Raw genomic sequence first — 21875 nt, 5'->3', positions numbered from 1 at the left:
TATCTTCCTAAGCTTGAGCAAGATGGGTACACTTTGGTCAATTCAGACTGTATGGATTGAGCTTTTGTCTGTCAGTCACTGTTGAAAATAATGCAAAAGAAAAACAATATGACAAACACTTAATGGATCTCTTGGATTGATTGCCACTTGGCTTTGATTCTGTCCAAATTTCAATGTTGCTTGTTATTGAATCCTGTTGTAAAGAGATGGGTTGAAGTCTGCTTTCCTGTCATATGAAAATAGAGATAATACAGGAATTGTGTCAATGATCTATCTAAAACTGCATAATTTTATTCTGTATCCAGGATTTACTATAGGAGTTATTAACTCCTAATCTAGCTTCTAATTAGAGCACTAATGGACTGTACGGTGTCTAACAGTGCGATGCACACAGTTTCCACGGTTCCTGTATTATCTCTATTTTCATATGACAGGAAAGCAGACTTCAACCCATCTCTTTACAACAGGATTCATGTTTTTTTGTAATTTCTTCCTGAAATTTCTGTTCATTTTTATATTCCCTTCTGTTCTGAACCGTATTTTGGGTTTATAGGCTTTGTTACCCAACTATCCTCAAAAGTTTCAAAGATTACGCAGGTATATTTAACTTCTTTTTCATTGCTTTATAATTTTTCTCTCTTTTGTTAGTCTTGTAAAGAAAAAGTTGTCAAGAATTCTGAAGTTATTCTGATGATGCTTTATTTGTTGACCAAGAAAAGGAACTTCTGGAATTATTTTAGTTGAGATCAAATAAGAAAAGAATGATGTGTATTTGTGGTTATAACACAACAGGAATGCTTTTCTCTATTTTCATTGGACAAAACTGAGATGCAATTCTGATAGGAACCCAAAATTGAGAAGAGACAAAAGAGTAATATTCTTTATTGCATAGACTGTATAGAACACAAAGAATAGGAGAGCAATCTCTCCTCCAAGGGTTTCTCTTTAACAAAGAGCCAAAGCTTAATCTACAAGATTATCCAAAGGTCTCCTGACACGAGCTGACACAAGAGCTCCCTGCCTTCTTATGAAGCCCCCCAACCAACTAACCAAACTAACAACTAATTCCTAAATTGTTTCCTCTGTCCTGCACCTATTACCCATTATAACCTATCACATTATATCCTATCATTACACCCTGTTGCAAAACAACCTTGTCCTCAAGGTTGGAACTGTGAAACTTGGTCTCATGGGTCATCTTCATCATCATGCTATCATATGAAGGGAACCCACTGGCTATTGCCCTTTAATTCAGGTCTGGAGGCTTGGGTTGTGGCAAATCCTCCTCCACTGACTTCCACTCTTCCTAGATTCTTTTAGCCCAATTTTTTGAAATCCTTAGAATCTCATCTCTGACTTCATTGGCTCTTGTAGCAACAACACTTTCGACAACTGCTCCATCTACTTGCAAACTCTCATGTAAAATTTCCGCACTCCCAATCTGCGTTATTGCTGCCCAACTCTCACATAGCATGCTTCTCCTATTCCCTTCAACTCTCTTTAGTAGATTTGTTGCTAGATTTTTCCAAGAAAGGTTCTTGGATATTTGGTGCTAGGTCTTGAACCCCTGGACTACATTTCTTTGCTGTTTGGGTGTACTTTTGTTGATCCTTTGGTGTTCTGAACTTCGGAAACATTTGTTACCCCTATCGTTTGACCTTGGGTGTCAGTCTCTTCATTAGTGGTCAATTCTTCTCGTTTCACCCACGGAAAAACTGGTTTTTCCTCACCCTTCCTAGCTCCAATATTGTCAATGGCATCCTCTTCTCCTTTTTTCTCCTAATTGATTGAATTGTCTCCTTCACCTGAGTGTTTCTTCGTGTAAAAGTTTGGAGAGTTAACTGAGAAGTAAAAATATTATTACTGTGCTGTAATTCTATTACGCATAGTGCCCTATTTAAGGGACTATGGACCAACGTAAATAAGGCTTCTAAAAAAGCCCAAAACCAAAAAGCTAGTTAAAACAATACAATATATTTCAACACTTCGCTTTCTTGATGTCTTGCAGAATTTCCTCTCTTCTTTCCTCTCTTGCTCGATAAACAGACTCAACTGGGTTACTCCCTGACACCACTGTTTTAACCCCAGGCCTCAACAATTCTTCCCCCTTCACTATTTTGACATACACACCACAACCTACCTCACTATCTCCACTAAAAACAACAACTTTTGCAACTTTCTCAGAAGCTTTTGCAACTTTCTCAACCGCAGCCACACCAATGTCTTCATCACAGTTTTCTTCATTACCTTCGTCATCACATATATTTTCTTCTCTCCTATCTTGCCCTTTAATTCTCGCAAAACCATTAACACTCAAAACAACAAGTTCTGTTTCTCTTTTCTTCTCCCTATTGGTTGAATTTTTTATGCATATGAGGAGGGTTTCTTGGCTTTCTTGATGTCTAGCAGACTATCTTTCACAACATACCTACCCATTTTTCCCTCTTTCTTTCCTTTCATGACATATTTCTCACTTCTTTCTAAGTCCTTTATGAGAATCCTGATTTCTTGCATATTTCTTCTCTATTATGCCATGCTCATTTTCGGTTCTGCCCTGCTCATTTTCTGTTCGCTGGTCCTCCTCTCGAAAGTATTGTCTCTTCCTTCCATGCTTCCACCCTTTCTTGATCACTTCTTGATCCGCAACCTTTGATTCGGCGGGTCGGACCGATTGATAGGAACCCAAAATTGAAAAGAGACAAGAGTAATATTCTTTATTGCATAGACTGTATAGAACACAAAGAATAGGAGACTCTCTCCTCCAAGGGTTTCCTCTTCACAAAGAGCCAAAGCTCAATCTACAAGATTATCCAAAAGTCCCATAACAAAAGAGATCCCTGCCTTTTTACAAAGGCCCCCAACCAACTAACAATTAATTCCTAAATTGTTTCCTCTGTCCTGCACTTATTACCCATTATAACCTATCACATTATATTCTATCAAATTCTTTAGGTACTTTTAGCTCTATACATCATGCGCATTTATTAAATATTACCTTTTATAAAAACTGAACATTCTTAGATGGTACTTTTGTTGATCTCTGTTAGAATCTTTTTAGCTGTATTATTTCTATTAAAGTCTTTGCTTTTATTAATTATATTTCTTCCTTATTTAGGAGATTATAATTATCAGGTATGATTAGGATATCCCTGTAATATAGGGGTTCTTTCTTTAGGAGCTATTATTATACTTCCTAAAATAGCTTTCTAGCATTTGTATATATGGGTTTGTAATCTCAGCATAATAAGATATACATTTTTACCCTAAATTATGAGATGGTATCAGAGCTCTCAACATCTGGGAGCCGCCTCTGGCTGCGCACTAAAACCCTAGCCGGCAGCCTTCATTGCTGCCATCTCTCTTTCAAAACAGCCTTCATTGTTGTTGCCAACACAACTTTACACTGTAGCCTTCATTGTTGCAGTGTTCTTTCTTTTGTAGTGCTTTTCCTTTGAAATCTCTTCTCATTGCATTACCATCGTTCTGCTGCTTGGACATGGCAGACCACACTTTAGAAGTGGTGCCTACTGCATCACAAACCAATCAAGAACAACTCCAGAACCTCAACACTGCCTACCGCTTAAATGGGACGAATTATTTGAAATGGGCCCAACTTGTTCGCAGAACTTTAAAAGGTAAAGGGAAAGCTAACCACTTGACTGATGATGCTCCTCCAGAAGACGATACCAGATTTACAAAATGGGATGAAGAGGACTCTATGATCATGGCATGACTATGGAACTCCATGATCCCAGAAATTACTGATACTTGCATGTTTCTTAATTCTGCAAAGGAGATTTGGAATGCAGTGGAGCAGACATACTCAAAAGCTAAAGATGCTGCCCAAATATATGATGTGAAGGTGAAGACTGTCGCTGCCAAACAAGGAACCAAGACTGTTACAGCGTATGCCAATCAACACAAATCACTGTGAATGGAATTAGACCATTACAGGGTCATCAAAGCCAAGTGCTCAGACGATTCTGCCATGCTCAAAGAGTATATTGAGCAAGATAGAGTCTATATTTTTTGGTAGGGCTTAACTCTGATTTTGATCAAGTGAGAGTCCAAATTCTTGGAAAAGACAAAGTTCCAGGAATTAATGAAGTGGTAGCTATGGTAAGAAGTGAAGAAACCAGAAGGGGAATAATGCTAGAATCCCCAACCATGGAAAACTCAGCCATGGTAGCAACTGGATCGGCCAAGATGGTTGATCCCCAAAAGGGGGACTGACCAATATGGAAAAGAAAAATGAAGGAGTGTGGTGTACCTTCTGTAACAAACCTCGTCACACTTGTGAAAAATGTTGGAAGCTACATGGAAAGCCTCCTAGTTGAGATTGGGGATCCCAAAATCGTGAAAAGGAGTTGGGAAAAAGAGGCGACAACAGTAGAAAGGGCGGACAAGCACACCTAGGTGCTGCAAAAATGAAGAAAATAGCAGTGGACCAATTCCACTTAACCAGGATGAGGTTTAGCAGATGCGCTCCTTCCTTAACAAGTTGGATAAATCACGAGGTAGTTGTTTTCTAGCACATTTAGGTGCGTTTGGCGAGTTTCCTTCTTTTGGACTTAATGCCTCAGATAAACAACCTAACCCATATTGGATACTAGATTCTGGGGCTACCGACCATATGACACCCTTATCTAACATTTTCTCCTCTTACACCCCTTGCCTTAGCAACAAGAAAATATCCATAGCTGATGGCTCTCTGATGACTGCAGCAGGTCAAGGAGATGTTCAAATAAGCCCTTCTATCACCCTTAAAAATGTACTTCATATTCCTAAATTATCTGTTAGTTTAGTCTCCATTAAAAAACTCATACACGATCTCTCATGCAATGTTATTTTTTCTAACAATGATTGTATCATACAGAACCAACAATCGGGGAGGACGATTGGACATGCTAGAGACTAGAATGGCTTGTATTACTTGGACAATCCAAATCTGCCATCAGCCCTGGGAAATAGCAACTCTTTTTTTCTCTGATTCAATAAAGACCAGCAGGGAGAAGATCTTCCTCCATCATTATCGTCTTGGACATCCTTCCTTTAGGGTCATAAAATTATTATTCCCTTCCCTTTTTAGCAAATTGGATGTGGCAAGTCTCAATTGTGAAGTGTGTGAACTTGCTAAACACAAACATGTTTCTTTCCCTCTTAGTAATAATAAGAGCACTTTTCCCTTCTATTTAATTCATACTAATGTATGGGGTCCCTCAAATGTCACAAATGTTTCTGATGCTCATTGGTTTCTTACCTTTGTAGATGATTGTACTCGTGTCACATGGGTTTTCTTACTAAAACAAAAATCTGAAGTAAGCTCTGTGGTTCAAAGTTTTTTCTCAATGGTAAAAAATCAATTTGGTGTTAGCATTAAGAGGATTAGATCTGATAATGCCAAAGATTACTTCAATCATGGGTTGATTTCTTTTTGTCAAAAGGAAGGTATCATTCATGAGTCCTCCTGTGTCAAAACTCCTCAACAAAATGGGACTGCAGAGAGGAAAAGTGGACACCTTTTAGACCAAACTAGAGCTCTCCTTTTCCAACATATGGTTCCTAAAAGTTTTTGGGGGGAGGCTTTCTCACTGCCTGTTATCTAATTAATAGACTACCTTCTAGTATTCTAGCATCCAACCACCTTCTTCCACACATCTTTGGTTGTGTTTCTTTTGTCTATGTCCAAGTAGTGATAGAGGTAAACTTGATCCTAGAGCCTTAAAATGTGTTTTCATAGGTTACTCATCCACACAAAAGGGATATAAATGCTATCACCCACCATCCAAAAGATTCTGTCTCGTGATGTCACTTTTTTTGAGCACAAAAGTTACTTCTATAAAGATCATCTTTAGGGGGAGACTGCACCAAATGAAGATGATATTCTTATGCTTCCTGACTTAAGCTCAGGACCAGAAATAGGGACTAAGACTCAAGATGGGGTTGTTGTAAGATTTGGTAAAAATCTGGTTTATACAAGGAAGACAAAGACCGTTCCAGAATCTGTCCATGTTCAACCATCCAACCCAACATTACATGAGGTAACTATCCCTAATCCTTTAATATCCAATGCATCAAACTTTTTTCCAAATATATGGGAATTTGAATCTAGTCCAACATCCCTTTATGAGGACCTAGATATTCCAATTGCCCTTAGGAAAGAGACTAGGAAATGCACTACCAAGCCATTGTACCTTCTAGCTAAATTACCTATCCCTTCTTACCTACTCATAAAGCCTTCCTCACAAACCTAAACACCACAACTACACCTACCTCTCTATCTGAAGCATTGAGTGATAAAAAATGGAAACAAGCTATGGACATGGAAATGGAAGCACTAGAAAAGAATAACACTTGGGATTTGGTGGCTCTCCCGAATGGAAAAAGATCGGTAGGGTGCAGGTGGGTATATACTATAAAATACAAGGCTGATGGGTCTATTGAGAGGTACAAAGCAAGGTTATAGGCTAAGGGATTCACTCAAACCTATGGAGTGGATTACATGGAAACTTTTGCTCCAGTGGCAAAAATGAATACAGTTAGGGTGATATTATCCCTAGCAGCTAATTATGGTTGGAACTTGCAACAATTTGACGTTAAAAATGCCTTCCTTCATGGAGAAATTGAAGAGGAGATTTGCATGGAATTGCCCCCTGGGTATGAGGGAAAAACAACTACCAACACTGTTTGCAAGCTAAAAAAGGCATTGTATGGGTTAAAACAATCATCACGAGCGTGTAAGATTGTAAACTCGAATGATCTTGCAAGTTTGGAGTGCCAAGCGAGTTGACGGAAAGGTCGGATCGTAAGTAATGCAGATTGGAGCGAGTTGACGTGGAGGGCAGATCATAAGCGGTGTGGACCAAAGTGAGTACCTGAGGATACTCGTTGAATTGGGGGATCATGTGCCGCATCGATCCTTCTGGTCCTATGATCGACCAACCCATGAGAAGCCCAATGCCCTTACCTTATTGAACTAGGGTTACATTTGTTGGCGCATGCCGCTCTCGGAGTTGCTGATGCTTGCCGCTCTCGCAGTCAGCAATGCTTAGCCTCTGTTTCTCTTTATTTTATTGTTCACTCCACCTTTGTTTATTTTAGGGATCCTTTTAGTGATGTAGTAGCCTTAGTTGTTCTGTTGGCAACTTGAGTGGTTGTTCTGCTAACATCCACACTTATTAAGTTAAGTTTAAAGTTCACTTCTTAACACTAAGTATATGATTAATCTCCCTTATTTGAAAAATATACGTAGGGTAATGTATTATAATAATGAAAATGTGGGCTAACTCCAATACAAATGAATATGTAAAAATGACATAATTAACGTAGGAATTATGTTTTTCTAATTAACATAAAGCGCAATATATCTAACAAATATCATAACATTGAGTAGTCTTATTCTGCAAATAGTTTACATCACACCGAAAACACTCCTTTTCTGATCTTTTCTTGAAGTTCTGATTGTGTCAATCTTTTAAAATTGCCACTGCAACATCCATCGTTGTAAGTCTTTACCTCATTAGTTATTTGTTAAATGTGTAAGTTTTCTTAACAACAATTACCAGTTAAATATCTTAATATAGATTTCAATTGGAATAAAAATATGTTCCTGTTCAGAGGAAAATTGGAATTTTAGCTAGCACAATTCCAAATGTCGGTGATATTTGGAAATATATTCTTTTGTTCTCAATTCATGCTTTCATTGAGCTATAAAATGATTAACTGAATATGAAATGAATGCATATGGATGTCATAGCACGTTCCACTAGTCAATAATGGATAATTAGATTTTATTTAGTAATGGAAACAGATATGACTGGATATTGAATGTGACGTTTGTAGTCTCAGAAGATTTTGGTTTGTTGTGTTTCCCATTGGTGCAGGTGTATCTCAATGAATTCCCATTTCATATTTGGCATGCTTCAGGTCAGAATTTACTCTGTTGGTGGCTAATTAATTTTGTGTTTAGGACATATTTGATATTGTTAAAATGAACATTGTAGGCATTCGAACCTCCACTTGACATGAGCCAGGACATAGAATTTAGTGAAGATCCACATCCCGAATGTGCTGAAAAAGATCATTTAGTTTCTGAAGGGATTAATGCTTGCTCATGTGAGTCAGTCCCTGTGAGAATAACATGTTCTGTGTCTAATCAACATTGTTGTGTGGAAGATAGCAATCATACATGCAGACCACAAGGATTGACGTATCCAAATGAGGTTTCTGTAGCATTTGTGACTCCCTTATCCTTTTTGATTCAGTAGATAAGAATTATGACGTTTCATTGGTTCAATCATTCTTTTTTTTTTCTTTTTCATTTAGAAATTTGACTCTGTAGATAACAACAGGAGGTGGACATTGAGAGTCGTCACCAGTCAAATACTGGAAGCCTCTCTCCGGGCTCGATAAATACTAAAGAAACTACTGAATATTGTAGTGGAAGTTCTATTACTGATTCCAATGGCAATGTAATTCCTTGTCTGTTGTAATATTCTAAACTTTTTAATATTTTAGAGTCACCAAGCTGCTCATAAGTTATGCAAATTCCTTGTGATTAATTTATGTAAATGTTATAATTCTTGAAAAAAAAAAGAAGTATTGATACGTTTTAAGAGTAATTGATTCTATGTCAAGTTCAAACCTTATGGTAATCTTTTGATTTCTACATCTTCTCTTTTTCTAATAGAATTAGCCTTCAGTATATGCTAATGATTGTGTTTTGCAGTATTAGTTTTACTTTAGTACGCATCCTGATCTATAGCCATTTTTACTTCATCATTATTTCAGGTGCCAGTCACCTCATCTCAGCAACAATGGTTGGAGCCATCTTTACGATTGAATGTTCCTTTAGTTGATGTAGATAAGGTATATTTATATTCTACTCATTATTCTTTTCTGTTGTCAGTTTAGGACAATGGAAAGGTTTGGGTCTTAATGGGTAGAGTTTTTGACCTACAAAAGAAATTAGAAATAATTTTATTGATAGCATTTACACCAAATATATTTTCAGCTCCTCTATTTGTAACAATCAATCTCTCTAAAATCAGGACACAAAATATACTGAAATAAATAGTAATATTCCCAAGATATTTATTCTAATCAATGAGGAGATCCTGGAGATATTTTTATTCGAATAAACTACTATTTATAATATTTTATTTTGGATGAATCAATGGTTCATAATACATGGTGTCTGGACAACACCAGGGAATTTATGGTATTGGAGTTAAATGAAATTTATTTGGAATGAATCTGTAGTGTTGCCTGAAATGAATCCAGATCTGGGAAGTTAGCAAAGCTTAAGAAACAGACAGGTTGAGAAAGAAAATAAACTTGTAATTGACACTGGTAGCTTGGTGTAATAATTCATAAATCATTAAATCTGTTTAACGTAATTTTATGTAGTTTATTCTATGTATTTTTCAATTTTCCTTCATTGAGGGAATTCTGTGAAAGTGGGGCTTTTATATGGTTTTGTTGCTTATACTCTTTTTTTTTACTGCTTTACCTCAGGTACGATGTATTATAAGGAACATAGTTAGGGACTGGGCAGCAGAGGTACGGCGTGTTGATTTAGTGCTTTTTTTTTTTTTTTTTTTAATTTACTTTTCATTTTGGTTATCATGAAAAACTTGATTCATTATCCACTTTTATGCTTCTGAAAATGTATATTAAAAGGGTAAAAAGGAACGTGATCAGTGCTACAACCCTATTCTTGAAGAGCTTAATATGATATTTCCTAATCGTAGTAAAGAGAGGTAAAACTTAACATCTTGATACTGGCAGAAATTTCTTCCGAGTTGCAGTTTTTGGGCACAATTTGTTTTTCACTAATAAAGCGTGGAATTTCTTAAACAGTCCACCTGCATGTTTAGTTCCTGGTGCTGGGCTTGGTCGGTTGGCCCTTGAGATTTCATGTTTAGGTGCGTATGTATTACCAGGTTTACATGGGAATTATGATAAGTATACTTATATTATAACCAATACATCATATTTTAATGCAGGATTTATCAGTCAGGGAAATGAATTTTCATACTACATGATGATATGCTCGAGTTTTATTCTTAACCAGTATGAACAAGACTTATCTATTTCATGTTTATCTTGTCAATGTCAGAGTATTTGCTTATTTGTGTTAAATTCACAAAGTGATGATGATTGCTGTTCTCTAATATTTGGATCTTTTCTCTTTTTTGTCCTCAAATCAATTTTTCTTCATGAAACATTAAGATCCCAAACTGCTGGTGAGTGGACAATTTATCCTTGGATTCACAGCAATTGCAATTCATTATCAGACAGTGATCAACTTCGTCCTGTTTCAATACCGGATATTCATCCAGCCAGGTACTGGTAATATAAAATGATTTGTGTCTTCGTTGAATAACTTAATCTTTTGGGATCGGTTTTTCATGATGTGGTATCATAACTTATTAGTATTGCATCTCTGGACAATATCTGATATCAGCTTAATAAGTTGGGGATCAAACCCTAATAATCATATTTTAGAGAACAAAATTATTAGTTCTAGTGGTTAGATATATTATATATTTATCTTTTAGTTTTAGTTAGATTGTTATTATTTCTTATTTGTATTCTGCGCTTAGTTCATATTTCTTTTGTTATAGATAAAGGACCTGATGTGTATATTCAACATAAGGGAGATTAATTTTATATTCATCTCTAGTGATTGTGTTTGACCCATGCAACTCTATTCATTTAATAGAAATAAATAAAAAAAATTGTCCTGTCTTGAAGCCTAAAAGGCTCATACACGAGGAGCTGTCTTCGCTTGTTAGAGATGTAATATACATTCATTTGTTCTTATTCTCCTAGCATCTTAGTCTTTTGAGATAATTAGAATATAACATTGCAATTTTCTGTTGGTTAAAAGTGATAATCTTTTAAAAGTAATATATGGTAACATATGCGAATGTATTGTAGAAATATTAAAACATCAACATATCTTCTGGTAAGGTATATCACATCTTATAATCATAATATTCTTGAATCGTAGCAGTGCTGGAATTACTGAAGGCTTTTCCATGTGTGGAGGTGACTTTGTTGAAGTCTACAGTGATTCAAGCCAAGTTGGTAAGAGAAATTACCAACATTCTTATATATTTTATAATTTTTAATCATCAATATTTTATCAACAGCTCTATGAGATCAAACTTAAAAATATTATGGGTGTTCTGGTTCTATTCACATGTGTCTGTCTACCTTTGCTTTGAATTATGGAATTGATAGATATATTATATTTATCTTTTATTTTTAGTTAGGTTGTTATTATTTCTTATTTGTATTTTGGAATTAGTTCATATTTCTTCTATTATAAATAAAAACCCCTATATGTATATTCAATACAAGGGAGATTAATCTTATATTCAACTTGGTATCAGAGCGGGTCGATCCCACTTTGGTTTTTGTCTCGCTGGTGCCGCTGTCTGCCACCGGCCGCCACCCGCCGCTGTTCACCGTTGGCCGTCGACCATCCACTGTCAGCCACTGTTTGTCGCCGACCATCGTTCACCACCAGCCGCCATCACAGTTCTGTCCATCTAAACCCTTAAGGTTTTCTTTTCCTTGCTGGTGTGATTCGTCTTCTTCAGAGATGGCATTTGACAATATTGTTTCCTTCTCCGGAAGTTGATCAATTACTTCTGAGAAGCTAAATGGCAAAAATTATCTATCATGGTCTCTATTGTTGAAATGTGGTTCCTTGGTCAAGGGCATTATGATCACCTTGAGCGAGATGGAAGCCATGTGCCTACTGAAAAAGCTAATTAGTGGAAACAAGCAGATTTCCAGTTGTTTGCCCTTTTATGGCAATCAGTGGAACCCAAACTTCTTATATCTCTGAGTGCTTTCAAAACTTGTGACTCCTTTTGGAAGAAAGCTCAAAGCATCTATGCCAATGATATTCAACGTCTCTGACACTGCAAACAAGCTTGTATCTCTTAAAATGGCAGACCATGATATGGTGTCCTTCATGGCTGAAGCCCAATCTGCTGTCGAAGAACTCAGGATGTTTTTCGAAGCGGACCCATTAGAGGATATCAAGAAGAAACTAGACAAATTTTACATGGTTTTGATCCTTCATGCCTTACATCCCGATTTTGATCATCTTAGAGATCAACTTCTAATCAGTCATGAGGTCCCTTCCATGGAAACATTGACCACTCGCCTTTTACGTCTCCTTGGTTCCTCAAACTCAGGAAGCTTATGAACTAGTGGAGCCATATGTTATGGTTGCCACACGAGGAAGAGGAGGATGTGGCACTAGAGGAGGAGGACGAGGAGGTCGGGGGCATCCTCAATGCACGTATTGTAAAAGGATATGTCACTCTCAAGAGAATTGCTACTTCTACATGGTTTCCCTTCCAAAACCACCAATGTTTAAAAGACTGAAACTTCCACTTCTAAGTTCACGGAGGATGAATATCAAGAGCATCTAAGGTTAAAGTTTACCAGCTTGGTACAACCATCTCAATCTCCTAAAAAGCCCACTAGAAAATTTCAACAAAATCTAATCTTCCAAAAAAGAGAAATAAGAAAACAATATACTAAAAAATAAATTAAAAAATTATACAGATATTTTCTCTAATTAGAAAGATTCCTCTAATTACAACATAACTGACGAATAGTTTTATAATCAATTGTTGCTGTCTGTAGATACTATTAAAAAAGTTAATTGATCTTGCACAAATTGTGCTCAACAGTATAATTCTCACTTTACCGTATATATTTAAATAATGTGGTGTATAACATGTTATCTCTAGTATAATATTTTCTAACTAAACTTAAAATGACCAATGCAGGTGCATGGGATGCAGTTGTGACGTGTTTCTTTATTGATACCGCTCATAATATTGTCGAGTATATTGAAATAATTTCAAAAATTTTGAAAGATGGGGGAGTGAGTTCCTGAATCAAAATCACCAAATAGATAATGATTTATCTGTTGTCATTTATTTCACCTTTGTTCTTCATATTCAGATGATAACGATATCATATCATAACAGGTTTGGATAAACTTGGGACCTCTACTATATCACTTTGCAGATGTGTATGGACAGGAAGATGTATAATTCTTTTTTTTTGACTTATTATTATTATTATTAGTATTATTACTATAGCATTTCATGCTTGATGCTAATTTTCATCTGAAACTTGTCTGTAGGAGATGTCCATTGAATTGAGTTTGGAAGATGTTAAGAGTGTCGCAGTAAGTTATGGATTTGAATTTGAGGTAAGTCTTTTTTGTTGGATAATACCCTCTAGTTATGCAAGGTTTGAACTATCTAAATCATATTTGCATTATCTGTTGTGTTGGTTGTAGAAAGAAAGCACAATTGAGACAACTTACACCACAAATCCTAGATCAATGATGCAAGTAAGCTTCTAACTCTGCACAAACTCTCATCTCCTTTTGCATCTATGTTCTTAAATTCCTAGCATGTCATAACTTCTTAGTTCCAAAATTTCAAACTGCCTAAATCTGAGTTGGGAATAACTTTTAACATGTGAGTTCAATGTTTAAGTGTGCAGAGACAGTTTCTGATGTGAATGGATCTTGAAAAATCATTAACTTTAATATATATATATATATATATATATATATATATATATATATATATATAAGTTTTGATTCTATAAAAATATTTTAATCATTAATTTGATCTTAATAAGTAATAATTTTCTTTGCAGAATCGCTATTTTGCTGCATTTTGGACAATGAGAAAAAAATCTGGTATAGGGCAATTGCATGTGCGCTGAAAATGGAGGATGTGACTATGATTATCCTTTCTTTTATTTTATTTGATGAGGATTTATAATTTTCTTGAATGCATCAAACTCTGATGATTTATTTTTGATTTTGTTAAAAATATGATAAATGTTTTTCATAACTATGCATATCAATTATTAAATACTGAATACAATTTATGCGTGGTTTAACATTAAATATCCATCAGATAATAATATACCGTATTTTATTGTTTGAAGATGATAGATATAGTTTGGGATGCGCCGCAGGTGATGATCACTAATTGGTGCCATTTAAGATTTCTTTAGTGTAGTAACTCATCAACCAATTTGTTTTTTTATTAAAAAAGTTAAAACTAAATCTTCAAAATCATTATTTTAATGCACTGCACAATATTGAGGATGAGAGATTCAACCTGTAATTAAAAGTAAGACATGATTAGTTTTTATTTTTTTAATGATTTGAGTGTGTAAATGAGATGCATTTTCATGCTGTAAATATTTATTTAAATATAAATGTAATTTAAATAAATAGAAGATACTTTAAGCTTATAATATAAAGAGCATAATAATACTATTAAGATTCGGCTGCATATTTACTCAAAAGACATGAAGGTGAACGTGATGTTTACCTCCTGGTTAGGTTTTTTGTTTTCACTAGTTGCAAATTTGAGTAAGGAGCTAGTGGTTTATATGTCATCTCTCGGAGGAAATAATTGTGTAGCTCGTATCTTGCCTTTTGGGGGAGGATACGAGCATTTGCGTATTATTAGGTCGAGCTGGTGACAATGGTCAGAGACCGAATTACTGATCCACCCTTCCACGTATGTCACTAGTCGTAAGATACGGAACAATTAACCAAGATTCCATCGTGGTTCACGTCACTATTGGCAGTTGAAGGAAATAAACAGTATATAAACAACACAATCTCCAGAAAGGATAGAAACAAGAGAGAGAGAGAGAGAGAAATTAAGAGAAAATGTCTCGGAAGGCTTCTGCTTAAGCTTAGTCAGTAACATGCATTTTGGCGTTGATAGTGGAATCCAGTAAAATCATGTCTATATAGAACGAATCACTTCAAGAATAGGAGCTCAGCAAAATAACAATGGCAGAGAATGGACAACTCATCCATGTTGTGTAGGCAGTAGAAGAATTGAAACAACAGGCGATGGCTACCCAGCACAGAGCAGAGGCTGCCATGAAGGCCCAGGAAGAGTTGAGGAAGCATAAAAAGGAGTTGCAACAAGCTCTATGAAAAAGTATGACCAGGGAGGATCCACCATCACTGGCGAGCCAGCATCCTTAGCCGTTTGCTAGGGAGGTGATCGGTGAACCAATCATAGCATATTATATGATTCCCAAGATAAAGCCATTTGAGTAGTGTTTTAAAATTTGTTCGCAAATCAACATTTCACAATTATTTAAGACTATGCTATCTAGAATAGTTGATAATCGTGTGTGTTTAATATAGTGTTTAGGAAAACCTTTTAAAGAAGAAAAACAATAACATAAGTATTTTTATATTGGTTCGTTCCAACCTGAGTTACATTCAATTTTCTCTTAAGATTTCTTAAGAGGTTCGGCTGATCTTTTACAAAGTTATAACGAATATAAACCACTCACACTAGACAAACTGTCTGGAACATTTAACTCCATTAAGTTAAACAATGCAAGTCTTTGAATTCAATGCTGAATCTAACACAAGTATTTTTAGGTTCTTATAAGACAGAAGTTACTCTCGTAGAGAAGATATATGAATAATACATGAACATTTGAAAACTTTTAAAAGTTCTTTTTCTTTGACTGAAAGGCTTTAGACTATATAAACTTATAGAAAAACTTGCAATATAAGGATTTAAAGTTGTTGGAATAGTTCAATTTGAGATATGTTTTGAAGTTGCTAAAATAGTTCAATTTGAGATATGGTGGTCTAGGTGCAAATTAATATTCTAAACCATTAATTTTAAGTCAATTTTGGAGAGTGGTTAGGTAATTTTGAATAACAGTTTGGTTTTGAGTCAAATTTGGGTTTCAGTATGTTTAAATTCATCAAACAAAGTTGTTGAAGTGGTCAGTTTTAATCGCAAACTCTTGTTATGTCATTTTGGGTCTCAAACCACCAGTTTTAGGTTAATTTTCTTGGTCAGAATTGACTTTCAAACTCATTTTGGATTGTAGTAAGAGCTGATTCAGTGTTTCAAAATTGAAATAAATGATCAAAGGAAGCATTACACAATTAATAAAAGGTTTTAGAACCATGCAATCCAGGTAGGAGCCTCTAAAAATAGATAACATCAAAACTGGTTTTCACTGAGACATTTCATCAAACACTTTCTAAAATTATCAAACAATTTCGTCTGAGCTTGATTTTGCATTTCATTTTCTTGCTTTGTTAATAAGTTTTAGAGCTAATCCTATGATCCTTTTGCGTGCCAACTTGTTGGAAAACCTTTTTCCTATCTTGTCTTCTTGAAACACTAGTTTGTCGAGTGTAAATATATTCAGCCTTATACATTGTTCATTTGGTCAGTTTTTCTTTGAATTGTGGTGTTGTTCAGATGCTTTACGGTGCAGACTTGGTGCTTGGACATGATTGCTATAGTTAGTGGTATCATCTTGATGGGTGGAAACTCATGAAGCTCTTGAACCAAGTGCCTTCACTACAAGGAAAAGCAACCAACTAAAATACCATTCTACAGTGAGAAATAGGGTGAAATTGGTACCTCCAATAGCTAAATTTTGAGAGACCAGCCAATTCCCACTGTGATTGTGAGTTTGAGTCCAATGCCTAGAAGAAACTTGCTAAGGAATGCCAACACCCTAAAACAGTGCATCGAGTGAGATTTGAGTAGCTGTATCTAAAGCTAATTTGCCTTGGCCGAGAGAAACACTATTTTAGTTTTCAAGTGCTGAAAAGTCCATTTTCTAAATCTGAATTGTGATTTTCAATAGGTTTATGCAAATTCTATTTTGAAAAGCATTTCAAATAGTCAAAAGGCTTTTGAATTCAATTGTTTGAACTTCTTTATAACTCAGTGCAGATTTGAACTTGCCAAAGCTGATTATTTCAATTTTCATTGAGCCTTGCTTAGACCAATTTGATTTTCTGGTTTTAGCTAACTTAGTTACATGTCTTAATGTTTGGTCTTATATTTCTAGCCGATTAAGTCACCAATTTTTGCCCAATTGATTCACTGTTTCGTACAGTTTGGATTAAGTCCTAAATTCTTTCAATTTGGAATCAATTCATCCTCAATTTTCCACTACATTGTATCAGCTTTCCTAAGTGACTCCCACACTTAATTTCAAGTTTTGATTTACCATTTAATTTCTACTTTTAATTGCTAGCGTCTGGAATATGTGTTGATTTTGTTATGTTGCAGCAATACATAATTGATATGGAACAAATTTTATAAGCTAGCTACAACAGTTTTTATAGAATCAGTGTGGCAGGCAATGCACAGAGTTGGAAATGACCATCTAGGTGCATTCTAATTGAAGATTGGGTAGCGATATTTTAACAACTGATTTTTGACAATACTTTTGACAACGCCACATGGCGCGTTGTAATTGGTTGGGTTTGAATTTCATTTTTTTAATATGAAAATATGCTTTGGATGAATTTCCTAAACTGTCCCGCTTAATTTTTTCATTGAATCCTCTTTCCAGAAGAGTTGATGCTCAATGCTAGGGATTTCATTTTCAAATTTTCGTTCTCTCTCCTTCGCACAGTCGTTCTTCTCTGTCCCAACACTCTCGTTCTCTGTTCCACCACTCTCGTTCTCCTTCGCACTCTCTTTTCCGTCTTCCATTTTCAGGTTTATTGATTTTGATTTCATTTTGTGTGTTTGTTGTGTTGACTGTGTGACCATTTGAGTTGGTGTGTTGTTTATGGAGTTCGTGGTGTGCTTTAACCGGTCTCGGTGGAAGGGTTGTTTGAAGTTTGTGGTTCTTTCTTCGTTATTTTGTGCAATGGCTTTGACCCCTGACGTTGGTTCTTCCAACAAGGTATGTACTTCATTCGTTTGAGGTATTCGTTGTGTTTTTGTTGGTTATATTGAAGCTCTATCTTTATGGGTTGTGGTTTTTTATGGGTTTTGTGTTTTATCGCGACTTAATACATGAAAGAATTTTTATTTTCAGATGGAGTTGTTTGTTCGACATTCAATGAAAACCAAGTTTATTGGTGGTTTGAATGAAATTTTGACTGACAAGCAGAAGACTATTATTTCACAAACTCCATTTCATTGGTTTTTAGAACTAAATGATGACATTAAGCTTGGTAGGAATATTCTAAGCGATTTATTAGAAAGGTGGTTTTTGTTTTGGAGAAAAATTTGTGGAATTACAGGAAGTAGATGTTACGTTGAGCTTAGGGTTGGGTTTAGTTGGTGAGCAGATTAAGTTGAATGAAAAAACACTTGGAAAAAGTGATTGTCGGAAGCACTTTGCAAAAGGAAATGGGAAATATGAATTGCAAGTTATATATGACTTTATTTTGAAAAAAACACAAGAAGTTGCCTTCAGTAGATGTTTGTAGGCTATACATTTTGGTAGGAATTTCTGAGATATTGTTACCCAATCGTACCAAAACAATATTCCCAATTTTGTTTGAAAAAGTTGATAAAATAAATGATTTGGGTAGGTTTTGTTGGGGTCATATAGTATACCAATATCTACTTAGTAGTTTTAGCAAAGCTTGTACAACTTGGAATGGAGGAAAAGGTGCAAGGACTGTGTATGTGGAAGCTTGTGTGTACGTGTTCCAGGTAAATCTTTTATACGGATTGTTTCATTCCTTGAAATGTTTGAGTTGATAAATGTATAATGTTTTAGTGAGAGTTTTGTGTATACTAATCATGGTATGTGTAATGTATTTCAGGTTTGGTTTTGTGATCGTTTCGTTCCTTCTAATAATTTAGTTCATAAATACCCTAGAATTTTGCATTGGATTAATGTGAATGTAGGTGATAATTTCATAAAATCTGCAATGGAGTCAGGTGTGGTATGTATTAAGTGGTTTTATTAACAAATTTGATTTAATCACTTTCGTTATACAATGATGTTTTTGATGAATTTGTAGACACTTGATGATTATGGTGCATCAATGGCAGAAATGAGCCAGCCATTTGTGAGAGCATCATTTAATCCAGATGGAGAGGAAGAAAGGAAGAAAGCACATTCAAAGTCAGCAACCAATAAAAAACTGAAAAAAGATATTGATGATGGTTTAGATGGAGTTTTAGAGGAACAAGAAGTTGAAATTAAAGCACTTGAAGAAGAGTTGGAAGCATTGAAGACTGAGTTGCTTGAGGAGAAAAATAAATATTATGGTGGTTACAGTACCCCATCTAACCAACATGAGAATTGCAACAACTTAGGACGTGAGGGAGAAGATTGCAACAATGAAACTGTTATGAAGCATTATATGTGCCGAAAGCGATTCAAAAGTGCAGTTTGTAAAACTCCGTACATCGGATATAGTCCCAAACTTTAATTTTGGATAATTGTATTACGGTAGTATTTTGTAGAACTTTAATTATGGATATTTGTATTTGAAACAAAGATTTGGTTTTTTAATAAAGAAAGTGGTTGTTAGCAAATTCTTATTTCAATTGTTATTGTAATATTGATTCCATTTGTTGATTGGTGGTGTTGCTTAATTTTCATCCTTAGTTGTTCTCAACAAATGTCCAGTTATGTCCAGTTTTGTGACCCCCATATGTAGGGAAGACCCATTAAGGGTGTTTGTAAGTTGACAAGTGAATTGATGAACAATTTTGACAGAGCTGAAGCTGTTGTAATCGATTACAGAGAAGTTGTAATCGTTTAACTGTTTGATAAACTGTTTTTGTACCAAAAACTCATGAGTGCTACCAAATCCTAGCTTAATAGCTCCCTAAGAGCCCTTTATAGTGTGTTAATGCAAGTGTAATCGCTTACATGGGCCTGGTAATCGCTTACTATTGAAAAATGGCCTTTTGTACCAAAGGTTAAGGGGTGCCACCCAGTCTTAGGTGAAAAACTCCCCACTATCTGTAGGAGTGTGTTTTGAGTGTTTTGTGAACTAGTTAACCAAGTCGGCCATGGACGAAGGTGTGCAGAAGAAGGATTTTCAAGTTGGGCGAGTCCTTTGTTGATGGAAGACCAAGTACAGGTGATCCTGGGTTGATGGGGGAGGCCATTGACCATGGAGAGGCTTTGACATGCAGATGTAATCGCTTACATGTGCTTGTAATCGCTTACATTTGGAAAAATGGCATTTTGTACCAAAATTTGACTAGTGCTACCCAGTATTTCTTGAAGAACTCCCCACTGTGTGCATGATTGTGTTTTCAGTTTTTTTGAAAGGGTTAAACATGGATGAAGGTGTGGAAAAAAAGGATTTTCAAGTTGGGTGAGTCCTTTGTTGATGGAAGACCAAGTACAGGTGATCATGGGTATAGGGGGATGCCATTGACCATGGAGAGGCTTTGACATGTAGATGTAATCACTTACATGTGCCTGTAATCTCTTACAATTGGAAAAATGACATTTTGTAACAAAAGTTGACTACTGCTACCCAATATTTCCTGAAGAACTCCCCACTGTGTGCAGGATTGTGTTTTCAGTTTTTTTTGAAGTGGTTAACCATGGATGAAGGTGTGGAAAAGAAGGATTTTCAAGTTGGGTGAGTCCTTTGTTGACGGAAGACCAAGTACAGGTGATCATGGGTAAAGGGGGATGCCATTGACCATGAAGAGGCTTTGACATGCAGATGTAATCGCTTACATGTGCTTCTAATCGCTTACAATTGGAAAAATGACATTTTGTAACAAAAGTTGACTACTACTACCCAATATTTCCTGAAGAACTCCTCACTGTGTGCAGGACTATGTTTTCAGTGTTTTTTTTTAAGTGGTTAACCATGGATGAAGGTGTGGAAAAGAAGAATTTTCAAGTTGGGTGAGTCCTTTGTTGATGGAAGACCAAGTATAGGTGATCATGGGTATAGGGGGAGGCCATTGACCATGGAGAGGCTTTGACATGCACATGTAATCACTTACATGTGCTTGTAATCGCTTACAATTGGAAAAATGACATTTTGTACCTAAAGTTGACTACTGCTACCCAGTATTTCCTGAAGAACTCCCCACTATGTTCAGGACTGTGTTTTCAGTGTTTTGTTAATGGGGGAGGCCATTAACCGTGGACAGGCTTTGACATGCAGATGTAACTGCTTAAATGTGCTTGTAATCTCTTACATTTGGAAAAATGACATTTTGTACCAAAAGTTGACTAGTGCTACCCAGTATTTCCTGAAGAACTCCCCACTGGTGATCCAGGGTTTAGGGGGAGGCCATTGACCATGGATAGGCTTTGACATGCATATGTAATGGCTTACATGTGCTTGTAATCGCTTACAATTGGAATAATGACATTTTGTACCTATTAGAAGTGGGTTTTAGGCTGAACTCAACCCCACAAAACCGGCTTGTAAGGTGAGGTCTGCACCCCACTTATATATTATAAATTGGCCTTATCTCTAGTCGATGTGGGACTTCCAACAGTACCAAAACTTGCCTAGTGCTACCCAGTATTTCCTGAAGAACTCCCCACTAGTGATCCTGGGTTTAGGGGGAGGCCATTGACCATGGAGAGGCTTTGACATGCAGATGTAATCGCTTACATGTGCATGTAATCGCTTACAATTGGAAAAATGACATTTTGTACTAAAAGTTGACTAGTTTTACCAGTACTTCCTGAAGAACTCCCCACTGGTGATCCTGGGTTTAAGGGGAGGTCATTGATTATGAAGAGGCTTTGACATGCAGATATAACCGCTTAGATGTGCTTGTAATCGCTTACAATTGGAAAAATGACATTTTATACCAATAGTTGACTAGTGCTACCCAATATTTCCTGAAGAACTCCCCATCGTGTTCAGGACTGTGTTTTTAGTGTTTTGTTAATGGGGGAGGCCATTGATCATGGACAGGCTTTGACATGCAGATGTAATCGCTTACATGTGCTTGTAATCGCTTACATTTGAAAAAATGACATTTTGTACCAAAAGTTGACTAGTGCTACCCAATATTTCTTGAAGAACTCCCTACTGGTGATCCTGG

At 36.0% G+C, this 21875-nt stretch overlaps 2 protein-coding genes across 3 annotated transcripts in view; both read left to right on the top strand.

Moving 5' to 3' along the window:
- The window catches only part of LOC106776034 (carnosine N-methyltransferase), a 15623-nt gene extending 1753 nt beyond the window's left edge, over positions 1 to 13870 (top strand). The window contains exons 3-18 of one of the 2 annotated variants that reach the window (XM_014663330.2): positions 554 to 597; positions 7884 to 7926; positions 8004 to 8222; positions 8352 to 8471; positions 8791 to 8868; positions 9517 to 9561; positions 9682 to 9761; positions 9862 to 9926; positions 10008 to 10074; positions 10234 to 10347; positions 11018 to 11094; positions 12822 to 12919; positions 13026 to 13085; positions 13184 to 13252; positions 13343 to 13396; positions 13711 to 13870. In XM_014663330.2, the coding sequence (XP_014518816.1) occupies positions 554 to 597; positions 7884 to 7926; positions 8004 to 8222; positions 8352 to 8471; positions 8791 to 8868; positions 9517 to 9561; positions 9682 to 9761; positions 9862 to 9926; positions 10008 to 10074; positions 10234 to 10347; positions 11018 to 11094; positions 12822 to 12919; positions 13026 to 13085; positions 13184 to 13252; positions 13343 to 13396; positions 13711 to 13779 (1302 nt within the window). In that variant the 3' untranslated portion in view covers positions 13780 to 13870. The remainder of the gene's footprint in view (positions 1 to 553; positions 598 to 7883; positions 7927 to 8003; positions 8223 to 8351; positions 8472 to 8790; positions 8869 to 9516; positions 9562 to 9681; positions 9762 to 9861; positions 9927 to 10007; positions 10075 to 10233; positions 10348 to 11017; positions 11095 to 12821; positions 12920 to 13025; positions 13086 to 13183; positions 13253 to 13342; positions 13397 to 13710) is intronic. The other variant, XM_014663331.2, reaches the window with a different exon arrangement.
- Positions 13871 to 18705: 4835 nt separating this feature from the next.
- On the top strand, positions 18706 to 19583 carry LOC111242711. The gene is made up of 2 exons (XM_022787286.1): positions 18706 to 18772; positions 18851 to 19583. Exons 1-2 carry the CDS (start codon positions 18758 to 18760, stop codon positions 19262 to 19264), a joined length of 429 nt encoding a protein of 142 aa, XP_022643007.1. The 5' UTR covers positions 18706 to 18757; the 3' UTR covers positions 19265 to 19583.
- Positions 19584 to 21875: the final 2292 nt, after the last annotated feature.

This window comes from Vigna radiata, chromosome 10, assembly GCF_000741045.1.
Source record: "Vigna radiata var. radiata cultivar VC1973A chromosome 10, Vradiata_ver6, whole genome shotgun sequence".
Taxonomy (NCBI): domain Eukaryota; kingdom Viridiplantae; phylum Streptophyta; class Magnoliopsida; order Fabales; family Fabaceae; genus Vigna; species Vigna radiata.
Note: the sequence above shows the minus strand (reverse complement) of the source record. Positions and strands in the feature narration are given on the sequence as shown.